The sequence below is a fragment of the Thermobia domestica genome, chromosome 3 (genome assembly GCF_964235325.1).
Source record: "Thermobia domestica chromosome 3, izTheDome1.hap1.1, whole genome shotgun sequence".
NCBI classification, from domain to species: Eukaryota; Metazoa; Arthropoda; class Insecta; order Zygentoma; family Lepismatidae; genus Thermobia; species Thermobia domestica.
The window spans coordinates 122,409,738-122,430,669 of record NC_137456.1 but is presented as its reverse complement, the minus strand read 5'-3'; the positions used below and the strand labels follow the sequence as shown (position 1 = coordinate 122,430,669).

At 38.4% G+C, this 20,932-nt stretch overlaps 1 protein-coding gene across 1 annotated transcript in view; it reads left to right on the top strand.

Moving 5' to 3' along the window:
* Nucleotides 1-18,198, top strand: part of LOC145680691 (uncharacterized) — a 172,392-nt gene extending 154,194 nt beyond the window's left edge. Inside the window, exon 4 of the mRNA XM_081751592.1 lies at nucleotides 14,160-18,198. Within this exon, the coding sequence (XP_081607718.1) occupies nucleotides 14,160-15,162 (1,003 nt within the window). The 3' untranslated portion in view covers nucleotides 15,163-18,198. The remainder of the gene's footprint in view (nucleotides 1-14,159) is intronic.
* Nucleotides 18,199-20,932: the final 2,734 nt, after the last annotated feature.

Below are 20,932 nucleotides of genomic sequence, written 5' to 3'. Positions count from 1 at the left end.
GGCAGCCAACCAAAATTGCTGTCTATGTATGCAATATCACACGCTACTTTTGAGTCATTAAACAGTTTCTGAGCAATGCCAACTGACACAGCAGACTCCGATAGAAATGAATGAACAACAGGCTTATTTTTTTTAAAATGTTCATTGTAGAAATGTACTGCCTCTATCCAAGTGCTCCATCGCGTTAGCACAGGCTCCGAAGGAAATGGCACGTCTGGCAGTTGATCTCTATAAACTTGAACACGTTGTGGCGCCTTAACAAACATTTTTTCGTGGAAGAAACTAGTTGATTTACTTCGCAAAAGTTGTCTCTCACCTCCTCAGCAACACGCTGAAGAGCATGGGCCATACAGATGAAATGAATTAAGTAAGGGTAAGAAACTGTAAGTGCCCTAGCTAGTGTTCCCACGAGACGAGACATTTCTCGTGTCTCGTCTCTTAAACGAGACGAGACGAGTCAGAACCCTTTTGGGCGAGACAGACTACTTGTCCCGTCCCGAAGACGAGACGGGACGTCTCGTGAAATGTCTCGTCTCGTCTCGTGTCTCGAAAATGAAAACGCTGGCGGGAATGGCCAAGATTGAAATTGCCAATAGTCATATAGATTGCAAAAGGAAAATCCCGTTTGTGAGAAAACATGTTGAAAAGCCTTCATAGAAAAGTGTCCTCTGTCCATTGAATGAAAAAATCGTGATACATGAGCTTCCAGGAATATCATCCTTAATGTCTTGTCCCCAATTCCCCTTGCTGTAAACTGAGGAATTCTCATTTTTTTTATTTCTGGCTGGAATGATGACAAACAAAATCAAAGACAGGGAAGATTTTTACAAGGTCAAGAAACCGAACTACCACCACCATCTATTCAATTTGAAAACTGGGTAAGGTCTACACTCATTACAGGGTGTAGTTGAAAGTTCTGGCTGAGATGGCGGAAGAGAACAGAACAGAACAGACTACACTTGTCTTTATTCTCTGGTGGCGATATTCTTTTTGCTATATGAACCGAAATGAACAGAAAACGGCAATTGAAGTACGTCGTCTTGCAACTAAAATTTTGTCTTCTCTCTCTCTCTCTCACACACACACACACACACTTTTACCATTTTACCAATCGCTCGCTTATTATACAGCAGTCATATTGTAAAATTCACCTCTTCGTTTGGAAGGCGGGCGAAGGACAAAGAAAGCAAAGATATTATCGACGAACCCTTCAAATTGCAAATTTATGATACTAACAATAACTCTTTAGGTGAAGAGGTTTTACAGGGGGACCTTCGTTTTATTACGCGGAAATGTTTGATCTGACCAGAGTGCGAAATTGCAGTCTGCTTATATGTTGAGATGAGATGAATACTTCCCTTTCCTAGTGAATAATATTCATTAGGACCTGAATTATCTTCAGAAATGGTTTCTTACAGAGTGTAAAGAACATTTGGTATAATATTCATGGAACTCCGTTGAAAGCAGAAAAAATTATCATGAGAATGGTCAAAATTCGAACAATGAAGAACATAATTAACAGAAAAGAAATAGGATACCCAAACCATATTTTTAAACCTGCTATAAAATGTATATCCTATATTTTTACTAATTCCTTACTCCCATGAAAGTATCCTGGGGAGGATATTCTCTCCAATTTTTTCAGACTGAAATCCTTTTATCCCGTACGATTTCGGTCCCTGACACAATACGAAAAAACAAATGCTGTTAAAATCCATACACATGACCCTTCCGGGACTCAACCCGGAGCCTTCAAGCCGATGGTCTATCGATGCAGACCGCTCGCCTTGGTATGAAGATGTACTTTGTATGATTGCGAATAGATCACGACAATATCAGAAACTTTAATCCAAAATGGTCATTCAAAAATCAATTTTTTTTAAAGACCACTAGCTAATCTGGGTGTATTGTCATGAGTTTGTTACACAAACGGGCAACCACCACATAGTAGCACATACCCCGCGGTTATGGGAACAGATTTGAACCATGGAGGTGAAGACTGGCCCCAAGCATTCTTTTATCCGATGTGTCGTTCAGCTCCCATTAGTATGGCACTTAAGTAGAGCTTACTGTGCAGTAACATATAAAATTTCAATCAAATACTTTCCATTACTCAATAAAATTATTTGGTTCCGAGCTTTAAAAAAAATATATTGCAACAAATCTAAACATGCTAAAATGGAAAGTAGTTTTTGGATTGGTATGGGTTAACACTGTGAAACCTAAAGGCTGGAATATATGAAATCAAAGTGTACACACATATCTATCTCTCTATTTATCTATATATATCTTTCCATCTCTCTCTCTCTCTCTCTCTCTCTCTCTCTATATATATATATATATATATATATATATATATATATATATATACTATAAAGCAAGTGGGATGATAGTATACGATAGTGTCGGGGAAGGTGACACCTTTACATCGAACTTTGCTTGTCGTGTAAACATTATTTGGCATTAATATCTTCATCTTCGACGTACCACTGAGCAATTTACTGTATATTCGTGTATTGAAACTGGTGAAACAAATTTAAATGTTTCAGAATGTAAAAAAAAGAAGCCAGGGTCGAGAAGCCTCAGACAACTAACAGCAGAGAGATGTTATCTTGTAAACTATTTGTCCTTGCCTTGTGAGTTTATTTGAATTTATTTTTAAGACCTTTAGGCAAGTTTGGCCGAATGGATGATGATGGGAAAATTAGTGGAATGAAGAAAGTGGTAGGATACTAGACAACTTCGAGAAAAATGAAATGAAATGAAATGAAATCTTTGAGTTTTACGTCCCACGGTTATGCCGGTTAGGCTAAACGAGACAGTGATGATGAGTAATGAATGAAATGTGGAATGAAGAAAGTGGGAGGAAACGGGAGAACCCCGAGAAAACCCACACACACGGTGTTTGTCCACCACAAAGTTCACTTGACGGGGGCTGGGATCGAACCCGAGACCCCAAGCACCAGAGGTGAACGCTCTACCACTGAGCCACCGCGGTCCCCACACACATTCGAAGCTTGTCCACCACAAAGCTCACATGGCACTAACCGAGATCGAACCGACTACCACATACACCAGAGGTGAAGGCTTCACGGTGTAGCTACCGTGACATTTCTTGTCTTGTGTGTTCCATGTAATACTTGTAACTTAGTTGTATCTTGATTAGCATGGTGCAGCCTGCTACATTTTACTTTCGTTCCCATGGTATGCTGCTATATTTTTTACGAGACGAGAAGAGACGAGACGGGGCAGAACCTCTCGAGACGAGACACGAGACGGAACGAGCACATTTTTTCGAGACGAGACACGAGACGAGACATGCTTTGCACGAGACGATACGAGACAGCCTGAAGTCTCGTCTCGTGGCAACACTAGCCCTAGCCATTTTTAACATGTACGCTGCACTGTCTGTATAGAGAACAAGGACTTTTTTTCTTCCTGAACTCCTCCCGGCCACAACACTTTAAGACCATCGTTTACAAAGCGAGCAGTCATGGAATGATTTGTGCGTTCCAGCAATTTACTCGCAATAAGATAGGATTTAGATGGAGCATGTTTACTTAACTTTCCAATCACTAAATTTGCTACATAACGTCCCAAAACGTCTGTTGTTTCGTCCACAGAAATCTAAATATATATGAACTACCTATTGCTACCCTAATGGTATCTATAGCTTTCCTATAACAAACTTCGAGATAACACTTTCAAAAAGTGGATTCGTCAGGAATTCGACGCCCGCAGTACTTCTCCAGAAAAGCACGGTATTTTGGCACTTGAACTTTGTTCCAAGGAATGTTTTCTGCTATCATTGCTTGGCACAAGTCTTTGAAAAACTCACTCACTGAAATATCTCGATGCATTTGTGTCAAGAGTACTTGTTTTTTTGCAGTGCGCAATTTTTTATTTCTTCATGGAGTGCACTTCGTACATGTTGTTCTAACTAAGATTTCATTGAATGTCCATTTTTTTTATCACACTTGGCGCAACACCACTTTACCGTCCGTAGTAAACGCATCATCGATAGTTACCCACGACCGCAATTTCGCATATAAAGTTGAGGCAACCGGAGCCATTTCTAACTTCGATAGTCAATACAGAACACGTGCGTTTTGCAACTGCAATACTAGAGTACTGTCCTGTCATTCAGTTGAACAAGCGAAGTTCTTTGAAAGTTTAGGTTACCTGCTATGATATTGCCATTGTCGCCAGCTTCTTGGAACGAACTCTTGAAGTAAATTCCTGGAAGCACACTAGCATACAGTTTTAACTTGAATTGCAGGATTTGCTTTCATCTTTTTTCCCATCCGACCTCCGATAACAATCAAATAGACTTCATTTTAGGAATTTTCTGGCCAGTCGCCTGTCAGGCACGTGATCTGTTTCTTCTTGTATTTCTTTTGTTAACGGTGAAGATTCTGCGAAACATGGTTTGACAAATAAAAAGAAAAAGATAGAGTATATTTCTCTTTCGGTAAAGAAACGAAAAGATAAACATGATAAAATTGAATCTAGATGCAGCCTTGCACAGTTCGAGAGTTTATTTTTATTGTTTTTAAAATTAAAATTTCAGGAAACGCAAAATCTTAAAACAGTTTTATGTAAAAAGTATGTAGAAACCATAGAAATGCATAATAAAGGACAAAAGATGTAATATGAAACTTGAGTTGAAGCACCCTAGAGTGTGAATCACAAACATTTAAGGATTTGACGAACCTACATATGAAGGAAAAAATATGTAATTACATACAAATCCGGACATTACTTATTACTAAAAACCCACTTTTGTGAGGGAAAATACGATTTGGAAAATGCACGGATTAAACCCAAAATACGAGGGGCATTCAATAAGTAAAGAGACAGTGTATATTTTTAACACTAATCAATTTTTTTTTGTTTCAGGGGTGTTAGCTGGCAACCTTGGGATATGCTCTGATCTGCTGTTTCGTAATTTTATGTCAACATAACTTCAAAAATACCAATTCATCATGGCAAGTCCTCTAGAAGATTGCACCTTAGAAGAACAGCGCTCAGTCATTAGGTTTTTAGTCGCAGAAGGTGTAAGACCAAGTGAATTTTTTTCTCGAATGTTGAGACAGTACGGTAACAGTTGTATGAACCGTGCGAATGTGTACAAGTGGGTTGATCGGTTTAAAAGTGGCCGAACAAGTGTAGGCCGATGTGGACGTCCAGTGGAAGTATCTGGTTCTTCGTTGGAATCGAGGATTGACGGACTTATTCGTGATAACAGAAGAATTACTGTTGAAATGATAGCTGAGGAAGTTCAAGTAAGTGTTGGAACTGTTCACAATGTCATTAGGAACATTTTAAAGTACAGAAAAACGCCCGCCCTCATACAGCCCAGCTGACCCGTGATAAGCTTCAAGAATTGGGTTGGGAGGTCTTACCTCATCCTGCGTACAGCCCAGACCTCGCCCCATCTGAGTTTTACCTGTTTGGACCACTCAAAGACGCCCTACGTGGAAAAAGATTTGCTAACAATGAGGAAGTTAAGGCAGCGGTGCAAAGGTGGCTTCGGGGTAAATCGAAAGATTTCTTCGCCAAGAGAATTAGGAAGCTGCAAGAAAGATGGGACAAATGCATAACTGTAAAGGGTGATTATATTGAAAAATAGCCTTAGTTTTGAAAGATTGAAATAAATCTTTATTGAGCTATAGCAATTTGTCTCTTTACTTATTGAATGCCCCTCGTATATTTTTCCTTCCATTCGGTTTTTCCCCCTCGCTCATCTCTGTGAATAGATAATTAGATTGAATATTCTGCCATTCTGTACTAAAAGATTTGTTAAGCGAGATTTTGGCCCACATAATTTTGAGTGGCAGTGTTTCGTCCGCGAGATTTTGGCCTTATGTTGCGATATATATGTGGAAATACGTTATATACTTCTTCAGTGCAATAAATTCATGTTTATATATTTTGATATATTCCAAGAAAGTGAAAACTGCACTTAATGGCAGCGAACATGTTTCGGGAAGCTGCAAAAGTATTTCTTTAAATGTCGTAGCATATGCTTATAGTATTCACTGTCATTCTAAGAGTAATAACACACATAATAACATTCGTGGAATTAAAAATATAAGTTGTTCATTAATTTCCAGTTTCAATATAACTTTTGCAAAACAAGCCTCATTATTCATTACTATGATTATTTGATTAATATTATGCTTTCTGTTTATTTGTTTTGCAAATTTGTTATTAAATAGGCCCCTAATCTGATCACACAATTTTCCGGACAGATATTCATGAGCAAGGAATCAAATCTCTTCTTACACCTTCGTTGTTTAAGAGTACAAAGGGCTAGTATCTACGTGCGTTGCTCTTGTCAATTTACTTAATAAAATATGAAACAAGATATACAGTATAACTGAAAAAACAGTATCCTAATAGTTATACAACCTTTCGTCAAACAAAGTGTTACAAGAAACCAGGAAAACTAACATTCATATTAAATATTCAAATCATATCTTGCCCCCCCCCCCACTTTTAATGTCCAACCGCCGCCACTGCTGTCATCAGTACCCACATGAAGAATTTTAAAAAGCTTGGTACAGGGAACGATTTTATGCCTAGACAGTACTTTATTCTTTTAACGTAAGCTAACCTAACTCGCATTTACTGTAAAAGGGACAAAATACTTAGTGGAAATTCGATGGCGTTACTACAAGATCAATTGATCTGTTTTCTACATGATTTAATCTATTAAATTCCAAATGTCTGGGGAAAGTTAGGAAAGAAATGCTAATATAGTTATTCATGCACAGGTCTGAAGTAGATCAGTACATAGTTTCGCTTTCATTTGTCACCATAGTTTCGGTTAATTGTTTTGAACTGCCACCTATCAACAAGTATATAAATCGTGATTCAGTACTTCTATGATCGTGTAAACGTTGTTTCAAGTTCATTCGAGACTCTTTTCAAGTGTCTTGAACAATATTCCTTTGAACGCAGGCCCGTGCTGGCCCACCGGGACACCGGGACATGTCCCGGTGCGCCCTCCGAAATATCACATTATATATAAAGGTACATTTTTTAATAATAAATTCTTTGTATTATTGGTAAAGGGCCCATGATAAGTACAGTGCGATATTTACATAAGACGCCCTTGCAAAAACACATCAAAGATAAACGGTTTCATTTATTCTTCTGTATGGCACAGTTCTGTACCATGAATACACACTATTACTGTTGGTAAAGAACTCATGAAGAGTACAGTGCGCCCTTTGCAAAGGCGCCCTTGCAAAACCACATTAAAGATAAACGGTTTTATTTTTCTGTATGGCACAGTTCTGTACAATGAATACATACTGTTGGTGAAGAACCCGTGAAGTGTACAGTGCGCCCTTTAAGTAAGGCGCCCTTGTCCTGTGATTATTCCTGTGTTTTAGAACAGTATTGGAATAATCAGTGCCGTTGTATTTCTAAAATATAGCTCTATTGATTTATTAGTATATATTTAGCTTCATTTTGTGTGACAAAAAAAATCTTACAAGAACTAAAAAATGTTCCTCTAGTAAAGAAGTTTTGGGTTTTAATACATAAAATGGCGCCCGTATATATACAGAGTGTAACTTAATTAACATAAGCTTCAGGAGGTGACTCCTGACACGGATATAAAACGAAAAGTATACACCAACCTGGGTGTAAAAATGCCTACTTTTGGCGCCTTGGTCACACGAAAATTTGTCGGAAAAATGTAAGAACAGCCATAACTCAAGAATAAAACATCGGATCGAAGTCGGGTAAAAGAGAATGTCCATTATTTTTAGTCGTAGTTCCCATTAGTGTACAGTGGCTCCCATGGAAACTGGAGTATTCCGTCGACTATTTCATCAAACGTTGAATGAGGGCAATGAACAACAATCAAGTACACGATTTCAGCAATCAAAAGTAATAGTACATCGTTCAAATTAGAACACTTAGAATTCGAAAGAAAAAGATATATACATGTGTGATTGATCTATTTCGTCTCAGCACAGAGTAAACACTCGGGAGAATAATATAAACGAAAAGAATTCTTTAACGTATGACGGTTATATCTTCTAGGCTATTGATAATGGATGATAAATAAACGGCTTTCTGTCCAAGTTACGAGTGTGTGAAAACGGAAAAAATAACTTTGATCCAGATTAGGTTTAAAAAGATCGTGCATAGGACAGTCAGGCGGTATGTAAAGAAACATAACATGTAGTATTCAAAAATGCGAAGATCATATGTGATGAACGAGTGTACAAGGGATTTTCCAGATATATATTGAGCGAAAGTAAGCTGCATTAAAGGATTGCCTCCTCGTAATATGTAATTCCGTGGAATATGATACTTCTGTGCACAGAAGGAACAAAAATGGACGAAACACGAGATGTTGTATATGTTGCATAATGATACAAAGAAATGCACTGGAAGAGTATACTTAATTTATCCGTTAAGTAAATCTTCTTCCAGGCAGGGGCGTACATAAGGGCCCCGCAGACCGCGCATTGCGGGGGGCCTCAAACCATAAGGGCCCACAAATCGTGAAGTTGGACGTGGAGAAGGGGGCCCACTCCACACTGTCTGCGGGGAGCCTCCCAAACCTTTAGTTACGCCACTGCTTCCAGGGATACTTTCGAGGGGCTTTTCCCCTCTCTTGGAGTTGGAAAAATGCCCCTTAATCCTAACCTACGAAAAACTACATTCCTATTGTGAATATACCAAAATAGTGTCGTAGTGTAGCCCACTTATATTTTGATTTTGTCATTGGTGGAACAATGTTTTAGAAGAAAATTGTTTCTAGAAGAAAACACATGCAACAAATGGTGAATTTTTTTTCGACGTTCTCTATGTACTTTGGAGGTGGATGAAATACCAACCCGGAGGAAAGAGAATATGGCACTCTTTCTTAGACGTAGCAGCACTTACGGAATTATCGTCCCTTGTATGCCACTTGCAAGTGTCTCGCGGAAGGCTGTATTGCAGTTTTGATGTGGATGGCATAAATTTGCGTGGCTGTGTTATAGTAGGCATCTTACGCAAATTGTGAGTGATATAGAGTGTCCGATGCTCTGATGTTACGTGTGGAATTGCTGTATAACAGGATAGGAAGTGTTGCATACGACGGTAGAGTGTAGTGTCCAGGTATTGAGGTCGTGTAAAACTGTAGACGTTGGTGTTAGTGTAAAATTAATTTTGTTAATCTGTATGTGCGTGCGCAATGGCAGATTAACCTGTCCACGAGCTGGCAGATATGCACCTCATTTATGGAAAGATAAGGGGAAATATCCCAGAGGCAAGGCGTTTATATCGTAACCGTCGCCCTCATAGGAGAGTAACTTTTCTTTTCTTTTTTTCCACGCCTCCATATTCGACTTCGGGAGATAGGGTCTCTTCAATTTCCCCTATATGAGATTGGAGGAAATTGCACCGTGTGGACAGTTGAATTTGAACACAGCGAACTGGGAATGATCAAAGACCGTCCTGAAACTAGCAGTAGCTATGTGTAGGGACTAAAAATCCACATGCAACTCCAGTGAACAATCAGCAGAGAGATTTAGTGTGAGCGCGCGATGCAGTATGGTGGATAATTTTGTGGTAGGACCTTATTTCTTATCGGCCTGCCTGTGTGGGAGTACGTATAATTTATTTTTACGTAATGTTCTCCCAAAATTGTTAGAACATGTGCCCTTGAACATAAGACAGCAGATGTGATTACAGCATGACAGTGTACCTGCACATTTTGACAGATATATGCAGACCTACTTAATTGAAACATTCCCAGGTAGTTGGATTGGGAAAGATTGACCTGTGTTATGACCATCTCTTTCACCCTAATTCACGCCCCTTTATTTCCTATTTGGGGCGTTATGAAACGTGTTTTCACTAGCCACGACAGCCGAAGAACTTGTTGCTCGAGTTAACATAGTTGCGGCAATCACTTCCGAAATTTCAGGTGTGTTTGACCGCACGCGGAAGAATTTGCTTCGGCAATGTCATCTTTGCAATGCGGTCAACGGTTGACAATATCAGACTGTGAACTGTTATTCTTCAGAGCTGTTTCGTGTACACATACGTTTGATAAAATACGTTTGATAAAAATACTCCAAGGAATATTACTCCAGTTTCTTTGCGAGTCACCCTTGCACCGCCACTGCACTACACTGCATGTCATCTTTGCAATGCGGTCAACGGTTGACAATATCAGACTGTGAACTGTTATTCTTCAGAGCTGTTTCGTGTAGACATACGTTTGATAAAATACGTTTGATAAAAATACTCCAAGGAATATTACTCCAGTTTCTATGGGAGTCACCCTTGCACCGCCACTGCACTACACTACACTATATATATTCACGTTTGTATGGGCGCCCTTTTGGTAGACTTGTCCACCGCCCTCGTTAGTGACCCAGCACGGCCCTGTTTGAACGTGTAAATTTGAGGTATTGAATGGTCTTGTTCAAGCTTTCACTGACGGTGTACAAACAACATTAACACTTTCTCCAATCTACAATACTGTCTGCGGGCTTCATTTAACCGTGGGCACAAAATTTGAAGATTCAGTTCAAGGCAGATAACGCAATAACTAATAATAACTACAGTAACAACGATCGCAAAGTAATCCACGACTTTTGCATTGCGTTGAAGCAAAGCCCTACTAAATGATGACCCGAAATTCTCAGGTAGACTCAAAATGGCTGCTATCATTGATCTTAACTTCCATTTACTCGCTCCGCCCACGGAAACCTATACGCAGAGTAGCAACCTGCCTGGTTGCCAGCCCGTAGCTCGCTAGCATATTGTTACGGTGAACCTTCCTGAGCGCGCAAGCAGTTGTATAGTTTATTTCTGCTGGCAATAGACGGTGGGTACCAGGGAGTTGCTACATCATCAGTCTCCAAGAAAGCGAGAGGGATAGCGTTTAAGCGTTAACGGCTGTCTTAGTACGTATTCACGTTCGTGAAAAATATAGAGAAATTGGTACCATGAAAAAAAGATTTGGTCTAGGAATTAATTCGTGCGGTTGGTACGCACACATTGAAGCTGTAGTACAAACACAAAATACATAAATACCTTAAGAAAAATATTGTCCATCGCTAGCCACCACTTTCGCCCATCTGTCAGGCAATGTACGGATTCCGTGGCGAAAGAAGTCCTCATCCTTGGAAGCGATCCAGTCAGAGACCCATGTTTCGATATCTTCTGAAGAAGTAAACCGCTGTCCGATCAAATCGTTGTTCATGCAATCGAACAAGTAGTAGTCCGAAGGAGCAACGTCTGGTGAATACGGCGGGTGGGGTAAAACTTCCCATCCGACATTTTCTAAATAGGTTTTGACCGGTTTTGCGACATGTGGGCGAGCGTTATCATGTTGAACAATAAGTTTATCATGTCTGTTCTCCCATTCTGGTCGTGTTCTGGCCAGAACTTGCTTCAAACGCATTAATTGTCGTCGATAACGTTCTCCATTCATAGTTTCACCCGGTTGCAGCAGCTCATAGTACACCACACCTTTCATATCCCACCATATGCACAGCATAACCTTTGCACAGTGAATATCTCGTTTTGGTTGTGATGGACCTGGTTCACCTGGTTTCACCCAGGCCTTTTTTTCGTTTAGGGTTCTCGTAATGGATCCACTTCTCATCACCCGTAATAATTCGATGCAGAAACCCCTTTCTGCTCTGTCGTTGAAGCAGCAATTCGCAAATGGTTTTTCGTCTTTCAACGTCTCTGTCTTTCAATTCATGTGGAACCCAATGTGACATCTTTTGAATCATTCCCATGGCTTTCAAGCGTTTGGAGACTGTTGTTTGATCAACGCCTAATGCTGGTGTAAGTTGTTCCTGCGTTTGACACGAATCCTGCTCGAGCAATGCTGTCAATTCTTCGTCTTGAATTTTTTTTTTGACTGTCCAGCTCGCTCTTGGTCTGCCAAGCCGAAATCACCACTTCTAAACCGTGCAAACCACTTCTGACACGTTCGCTCAGCTAGAGCATGGTCACCATACACTTCCACCAAAATACGATGACTCAGTCGCACTTTTCTGCATGTTAAAGTAATGCAGTAGGACACCCCGCAAAAACACTTTATCAGGCACAAATTGCGCCATGTTCACTTAACTACAAACTGGTGTTGTTGACGCTTTAATCCACTGCCCTATACTACGAACGATACGCGATGACAGGGGTTTGCAACACATGTGTGGATACACGGAACTATGGGACGCTCCGTTCGTTGCGCCATCTCTTGTCCACCCGCATGAATTAATTCCTAGACCAAATACAATACTGTCTGCGGGCTTCATTTAACCGTGGGCACAAAATTTGAAGATTCAGTTCAAGGCAGATAACGCAATAACTAATAATAACTACAGTAACAACGATCGCAAAGTAATCCACGACTTTTGCATTGCGTTGAAGCAAAGCCCTACTAAATGATGACCCGAAATTCTCAGGTAGACTCAAAATGGCTGCTATCATTGATCTTAACTTCCATTTACTCGCTCCGCCCACGGAAACCTATACGCAGAGTAGCAACCTGCCTGGTTGCCAGCCTGTAGCTCGCTAGCATATTGTTACGGTGAACCTTCCTGAGCGCGCAAGCAGTTGTATAGTTTATTTCTGCTGGCAATAGACGGTGGGTACCAGGGAGTTGCTACATCATCAGTCTCCAAGAAAGCGAGAGGGATAGCGTTTAAGCGTTAACGGCTGTCTTAGTACGTATTCACGTTCGTGAAAAATATAGAGAAATTGGTACCATGAAAAAAAGATAATGAACTGTAAATGTATTGCTTTTAATTAGTTTATACGTGTTCTATTAACTTTTTTTTATTAATGTTGCAGGGCTATCGCCGGTAGCCTCAGTTGCCCGTAAAATACGCCACTGCTCTAGACACGATTTCAACAGACGGTAACAATACGTAGAAGGCCAGTACAAGGTCAACCAGAGATAACTTCGGGAAGGGAAAATTATTACTTGGCGTTATCGGCTTGGAGAAACCAACAGCATAATGCAACTGACTTCTAACTTGGCCTTATATTGACATAGGATGCACGATATCAACCCAAAGCGGCCCAGACAACTACAGAAAAGGAGACCTATATGCGCGAAGTTTAATGACGTGCGCCCTTTTGATAGGCCAACAGCGTAGAGCCCGCATGAACTAGGCTGCTAAACATCATGGGTGAGGACACGTTGAGCACTGTTCGGTTCTCAGACGAGTCTCGTTTCAGCTTACAGTCGGATACCGGTACATTCTCATCTGTAGAAAACGTGGATCTCGAAATTATTCATTCATGTGCAGAAGGTGTCGCAGTATGGAGATGATAGAATAATGGTAAGAGCAGAAATCCGTAGCGGACCATATACACTGTATATTATACAGCCCTAGAGATTTTCCGGGACTATACTGTAACAGCTTACCGGCAAAATATCCTGATTCCTCACGTTGTTCCTCGTACTGTATCAGTTGTAAATCGTTTCACTTTTATGGAAGATAATACCAAAGCTCAACTAGTACGTGTAGCATATAAGATACTGTAGGCAGAAGTTATCGAACGGATGGTATAACCACTTTCCTCCACAGACTAGATCCAATTAAACACTTGTGAAACACAGTTCTAAGACCTATTGGTGCTAGGTCAGTATCACAAACAACTCTGCAACAGTTTGAAATCGCTCTGCTGGAGAAGTGGGAGAAACATGTCAAAGACTGGCATTGACAGTTGATGCAACCCGTACCGAACAGATGCACGAAACGTTTGGCCATTCAGGGAGACCATATGCTTTATTGAAAGTTTGTTGTGCTATTATATGCATTTTTGACTTATTACTGTGATGTTCCTGTCATCTCGTATGTGCCTTTCATTCAGGTACATGAATAAATACTAGAGTTCATTCGTGTTCAGCGCAGGTTCATCGCAATGATCATGGGAAAAACATCCAAATCAAATACTTCGGTAGTTTCGATTTTCCTTCGTCTTTTTGTTTTATTGCTTTCCCCCTAATTGCTGACCAGTGTGAGTAAATATTAGCAATATTCTCGGAAGCAAATTCCTTGTGGAAGAAACACTTCCGTCCATATATTTTTATTTAGTACTTCACTTAAACAATGTAAATGTAGCAATATAATATGTTCACATTTTTAAAGATATATATTATTTTCTTTCAGGAAAAATTGCACGTTACCAACAGATGATGGTAAAATCTTTGATCCTCACCAGAATTTTGAAGAAATTGGAAGAAGTCAATTCCTATTTCCACGATTAGTGTTGACTAGATGTGATGATGTTTCTGCTGGTAAGCAAAATACAGATCAACGTACCCAATGTAAAAGGATACCTTCAATGAAGTCAAATCATCAAAAATATGTATGCCACTTATGTAAGAAATTTTTCTCTAATGTATCGGTATTCAAAATGCATTGCAGAAGGCATGGTGGTGGTAGTAGGGGAAAACGATATTCGTGTAGTATATGCAACTACACTTCCCGTGATAAAAAAAGGTATGAAGTTCATGAAAGAGTGCACACTGGTGAGAAACCATTCTCATGTCCAAAATGCAACAAGTCATTCTCTCAGCAGGGTAACATGTATACCCATCTTAGACTACATAGCGGAGAAAAGCCATTTAAGTGTCCTGTCTGCGATATCCGATTTACACAAAAGGGGAATATGGAGCAGCACCTTATGAGACACGCTTCTAGGGGGAAAAAGACAAAGTGCCCTGTCTGTGATATCGGATTTACACAAAAGGCAAATATGGTGCAGCACCTTAAGAGACACACTTCTAGCAAAGGAGAGTCATTTATGTGTCCTGCATGCGATATCGGATTTACACGAAAGTCAGATATGGAAAGGCACCTTAAGAAACACTATTCTGGGCATCATCGTCCGGAACACAAATCTCATTCTTATCAAGGAGAAACAAGCATTGGTGAAGAGCCTGTCGGTGTGCCTTCTAACAGTATTCCTTATACATGCGGAGTTTATGACGAAAGATTTCCAGAACCTACAAGTCTTTTTACACATATGAAATATCACGACAATGACAAGGATGCCACCACAAGTGATGAAATGTATCTACAAGCAGAGCCAATTAACTTTTGCAATGTCAAGTTGGAAGTGGATGAAAATACATTTCTAGAAGAGACGGCCGAAAGTCCTAACCAATAAATACGCAAGAAGCTGATATCCAGAATAAAAATATAAATAAGAAGTAAATTTTACGTTTATGTGTTGTTTTGAAAGTGAATGGAAGTGTTAAATACATAATGAGATACCGGTACATAGATGGAACAACAATGAAATATTAGCAAGAAGTGATATTTTAAATCAGGAAGTGTTAAATACATAACGAGATACATACAGGTAGATGGAACAACAATGAAATATTAGCAAGAAGTGATATTTTAAATCAGTAGTCTACGTATCCCTTGGGTGAATGCGATTGCCCTGAACACCGTCTTATTTACTCAATCTACCCATGCATAAGGCTGGACGTAATATTTGGACGAGCAGTCGAGGAGCTAGAAAAATGTTTCTGTTGTTAAAATCATCCTTAAACAATAAGAGAGAGAGAGAGAAAGTAAAAGGAAATTTTGTTTCTATAATTTGTCTTATATTAGCCATCTTTTCCCGTACATTTCTTTTACATCCCTTGCATTAACCATCGCCCTAAGTAGGCCTTATCACCCCAAATACCTTCTTTTTGTTCCAACACCCCCCTTAGAAACGGGAACACCTAGGGACGTTAATGCTCACTTTGAGAACACTTTTTTTTTTAATTATTTGTCAACTATTGTCTCACAGAGATTTAGATTATATGCACCATGTAATCAAGAAATTCGGTTTAAGGACAATGTTATGAAAGTTTTCAAATTTTATATTTCAAAGCAAAATTCGTTTGTTTCTTTTGGTGGAATCTCACATCTTTTTCAGAAATTGGGAAATACTTTACGTTTTACTCATTACCAAAGTAAACTTTACAAACAGTGTAAGCTCAATGGAAATTAATAACAAAAATACAGTATTTATTTAAAAAGTGACATGTATATATTGCAATGTTTTCTTCTGTAGAGTCTAATAAAAGTCTGGAATATAAAGCATTTCTCCTATTTCGTTTACAAAATAAATCTCTATAAGAGTTTTACAAAGTTTCTTTGTAAATCACTAAATATTTTCAGAGTTTAACAAGTCCTTGGCACACACAATACTGGCCTCGGAAATAAGGGTTCAATATGTCTTTAGGTTATGACAAACTTCTTCGTTCATTGCAGCGTCCGGAGTAGGTGATTAAAGAGTCTTCTTCACTCATTACAGCCCGGGAGACTATTTTAGGATTTCTCCGTAGCTCATTGTAGCAGCGGGAGAAAGGTGATTACAGAATATCTCCTTCACTCATTGCAGCCTCCAGAGATAGGTTTCAAGGAACTCTATAGCCCATTGCGGCCCCAGGAGAAAGGCGTTGATAGGTTATTGATCAGCTGTTGACGGATGCCTCTGTCCTCTTGCAGTCCTCTTTTATAGACGTCCTCTTGCAAGGAAGGTCGGCTATCTTCGCTTTTCTTCCGAACCTTATTCGTATTCGTCTTCTATCTTCTGTTGGTGTTTATGTTTTGTACACAATAACACGTGTTCGTGATTGAAGCATTGTGTATAGTAATTACTTACAGGTAAGGGTATAAAACCTTGTATATCAACATAGTTCTATTTTTTCAAATGGTACTACACCAGGCAAACACATGTTTCAAATCTTCGTTTTAAACGAAAATTTAGAATACCACATTAAATACAAAGGGCACTAGGAAAGTTTTGCAATAGAATAGAACGGATCATCACAGGAGTTTGCAACTAGTGCGTGTTTAGACATGTCCAAACCTGCACTGTAAAAGCTCGTACAACGATATTTAGTTGGTACCGAAAGTTTCAAACAAAGAAATTTGAGCCTTGAGGACGCTCCAAGGTCATGTTGCCCATCTTCATCTGTGACTGAACAGAACATCGCTGCGGCATGGAAAATGTTTGAGACAGATAGTCAGGCTATATACCATCAAATAGAGGTATGCTTGGGCAACCAGCAGTTCGTGTTATTCTTCGCGATCACCTTCGAGTTAAAAAGCTTTGTATCCTTTGGGTACATGTGAAAACGGCTTGGGCGTGATAACTAACATTGTTCAATAAGCATTTTCAGATCTGTTACCACAGCAAACATGGTTGCCATGGTAACCAATCCTGTCATGGTTTGCCCATTCTGAAAACGGTTAAAAAAATAAACACCACACATCGTGGTTGAAGGAGGAGTCGCCTGAATTTAGCAAAAGAGTGATAATGAAATATCTACTACTAATTGAAACTATAAATATTTCCTAGTAAAGTAAATTTTGAATAAATTATATTATTATTCTTAGTCTTTCTGTATATATTCATTTTAGAGGTAATTATCCCACATCGGACTTCCGAAGAAACTTATCGAAACAAATTTATTGACCGTGCTGTTAGCGAGTACTCCCAGTCACGACCCCGTTTTCAGTTTTGTTAGAAATAAGAAAAGAAAGAGTGAGAAGGAAAAGGAAGGGAAGGACGCAGGAAGAAGAAGAAAAGAAAAGAAAAGGAAAAGGAAAGATTGAGGATTTTAAAGGAGAATGGATTACTGGATGATTTAGGAGATATAGTAATGAACTCGAATGGTTATTATCCGGTAAATCATTCCAAATACTATTAGTGGAGAATCAATTTTGAAGTGATTTGGAAGAGACACATGTTCATACATACAACCCCGACCTGGATCCAAGCAACCGCTCCGATCGGTTGCCCAAACCCAGTCCAGGTGTGGAGAAAAATGGAATTTAATTCTTTGTAATTTAATCTCAAACAATAATTGATAACTATCCAGTATCTGCACTCCATAATCTGAGATCGACCCCACATATGAATTAGCCGAAGAAAAAGAAAAAAATCAAAGCTATCAACTCAATATATTTATATATTGCATCAATAGGAGTTTCAATTTCTCTGAAAGAAAAAAAAACGTCGTTTTCAGGCTCATCCCGTTATTTTGGTTTCACTCCTAGAGCCGACTTTAAATTTGTTAGAAGCGGTCTTTCATGACCTCGGTTATTTACCTTAACACACATATTAAATCATGACACATATGTTATAAACGTTAATATGACAAAACAGTATAACTTAAATTAAATTCTATCATACATTCACACGCTCACTCACACAGGACAGTGTATATATCGTTAAAGAAAACCATCTAGCTACGATTTTACATAATATTTATTACATTAATGGAGGAACAGAATAAAGAATAAAAAAAAGTTATTGAAAGAACAATATCTTAGTTATGTGTCAACGGAATACATAAAGTTATACCTTCATAAGTCTAAACAATCGAATGGCATTTCTTGGAATTTAGCTTCATATATTTAATCACATTGACGAAAGAAAGAAAAAAATGTTAATATAATTACATATACCACGTTTTAGGCATGCTAAATCAAATTTATACTTCACAACATAAACGAAGAAGACATTCATATTTATATTTAAAAAATTGAACAAAGAGGAAAGCAAAAAAAAAACTTATATATAATGAAAATCTTTATGAGTCTATCTCATGTCGAGACATTAAAAATAAGTATCCTTATACGTCCTGTAGCGTATATTAAACTCGAGCATTCAAGATCACTGTTAATGCACTAAAGGTAGTGTCCAACACATTTCGCTCGATTTAATTTACTTTATATTTATACGCATATATATTGATTTAGAATAACCATTTGTCAAGTATACACGAACTACCAGTTTGTAGCTGTATTTGCATACTGAAAATTCCACCCATCTAGGGATTTCAACGACAACATTTGGTCAGAGGAGGATTTCCTCTTAGTTCAGTCCATTTTTGAATTCATTATTTAATAGCTCCAGGTTACTAGTTACTCATTCATCACTGGGACACATCATAACACTTTATTCACACTGGGATACACACTGGGAAACAGGGGGGATTCTAGGTACACTTTCCAAAAGGAAATTTTTGGTTGATCACTAAAGGATAATACTTGCTGATCGATTGGATTTCGTTTTAGACCTGCCGTTATTTTGAAATACATGCCATTGAAACTGTTTACATTACTGATCACTAGTTACATTTATTCAGAACAAAGGAAATCTTTTAAGTTCGCGGCGATATTCTTAAAAAGAAAATTAGGCTACATCATTCCATTCGTCGGAAAACGTTACTTAAAAACCCATGGCAACCAATAAACGTATGGGGCAGATGCGGTGCTCTTACATATATCCATATTATAAGTTTAACATTTTACATTTCACTTTAATATTCTATATTTCATACATATTTACATTTCGACGTCTATATATATATATATATATATATATATATATATATATATATATATATATATATATATATATATATATATATATATATATATATATATATATACACGCGCACACATTTAATTACATAACCCCAACAATAATTTGTCCAAGAAGAAGGTTGCAACATTACACCAAGAAACAAAACTTCCGACATATCATAATAAAACATTATTTTCCTTTATACTGCACGTCTATTAATTTTAAATTCTCACATATTTAATTGGAGAGTAGATCAAAGAAGGAAAAAAAATTGTGAGGCAGGCACGTAACACAGAACATTCTTAAATACATGAACATGTATAAACAAAACAATTTTTATCTTAACTTTGGGCCCAATATTACAACAACATTCACGGAAATAAAATAAATGGAAAGTGACCACTGGATCAAAAAAGAATCCCAGACGGACAATGGTGAAGGAATGAAAGTGGAAAATTACGGTGTACCGAATCGTTACTCACTTCGGCGATGGGCCAAATATAATGTAAACCCAGTCCCTAACTATTTCATGAAACGAATCGTGTCTCGAGATGTCTCAGCTGGTCATTTCGGTTAATATATATATATATATATATATATATATATATATATATATATATATATATATATATATATATATATATATATATATTATACATCATTGATATCTAATACTTTCAAAATCGGGGTGGAGGTTGAAAAATTTAAAAAAAACTTTAGAGTAGAAAGAATAGGTAAAAGAGAGGAGACAGACCACTACAACTACGAAAGATAAGTGGCCGAATTTGCGTATACAACATACTATAACCAAATATTCTCTTTTATGCCAAAAGGGGTTCGGCTTACCAAATAAATAGCCGAAAAACAAGTCTGCAACGTCGAGACGAGTCTATGTCCTCGATGGGATTTTCGGAAAGACAAAGGCTTTAGGGAAATCCCACCACTCACCGTATCCGGTCAACGCCCTTGCAGATCCCGGAATCCACCGGAAGGTTAGAGAAGGCGCTAATTTAGAATTTCAAAAAGGAAAAAAAATCATCCGACCTCTCGGAAAGTAAAAGAATCCAGAATAGTAATGAAATTAGAGTAAAATAATAGCTAAGATATCCCTAACTAGTAGTTTGCCAAAATAAAAAAAAAAATTAAAATAAACTGAATTTTGGATCGGTGATTTCAGTGACCAAACATCACCGATGGCTACCCTGCGCAGACATGCCAAAGTCTGGGACGTCGTTAATTTCCATCAACTAATTAAACTAAGAAAAGAAGCGAAAATACTTAATAGGGTCATGGGTCGACGTTCGGGTACGCGATTGACCTAGATATTAATTTGATTTGCCCCGACTGTCCTATTCATTCTACAAACACTGTATGGTAGCGTAATGTGAAGAAAAAAATCTCAGAGTCATAGGATCTCTTTCATAACCGACTGAAAACATAATTCACAACAGCCCAAAACGGCAACTATTTGGTATCATGATCGATGAACAATTACATTTAGTTAGCCATTATATGATGCTATCCCTACCCTGCTGTCAGACGAGATTGTTATAGCATG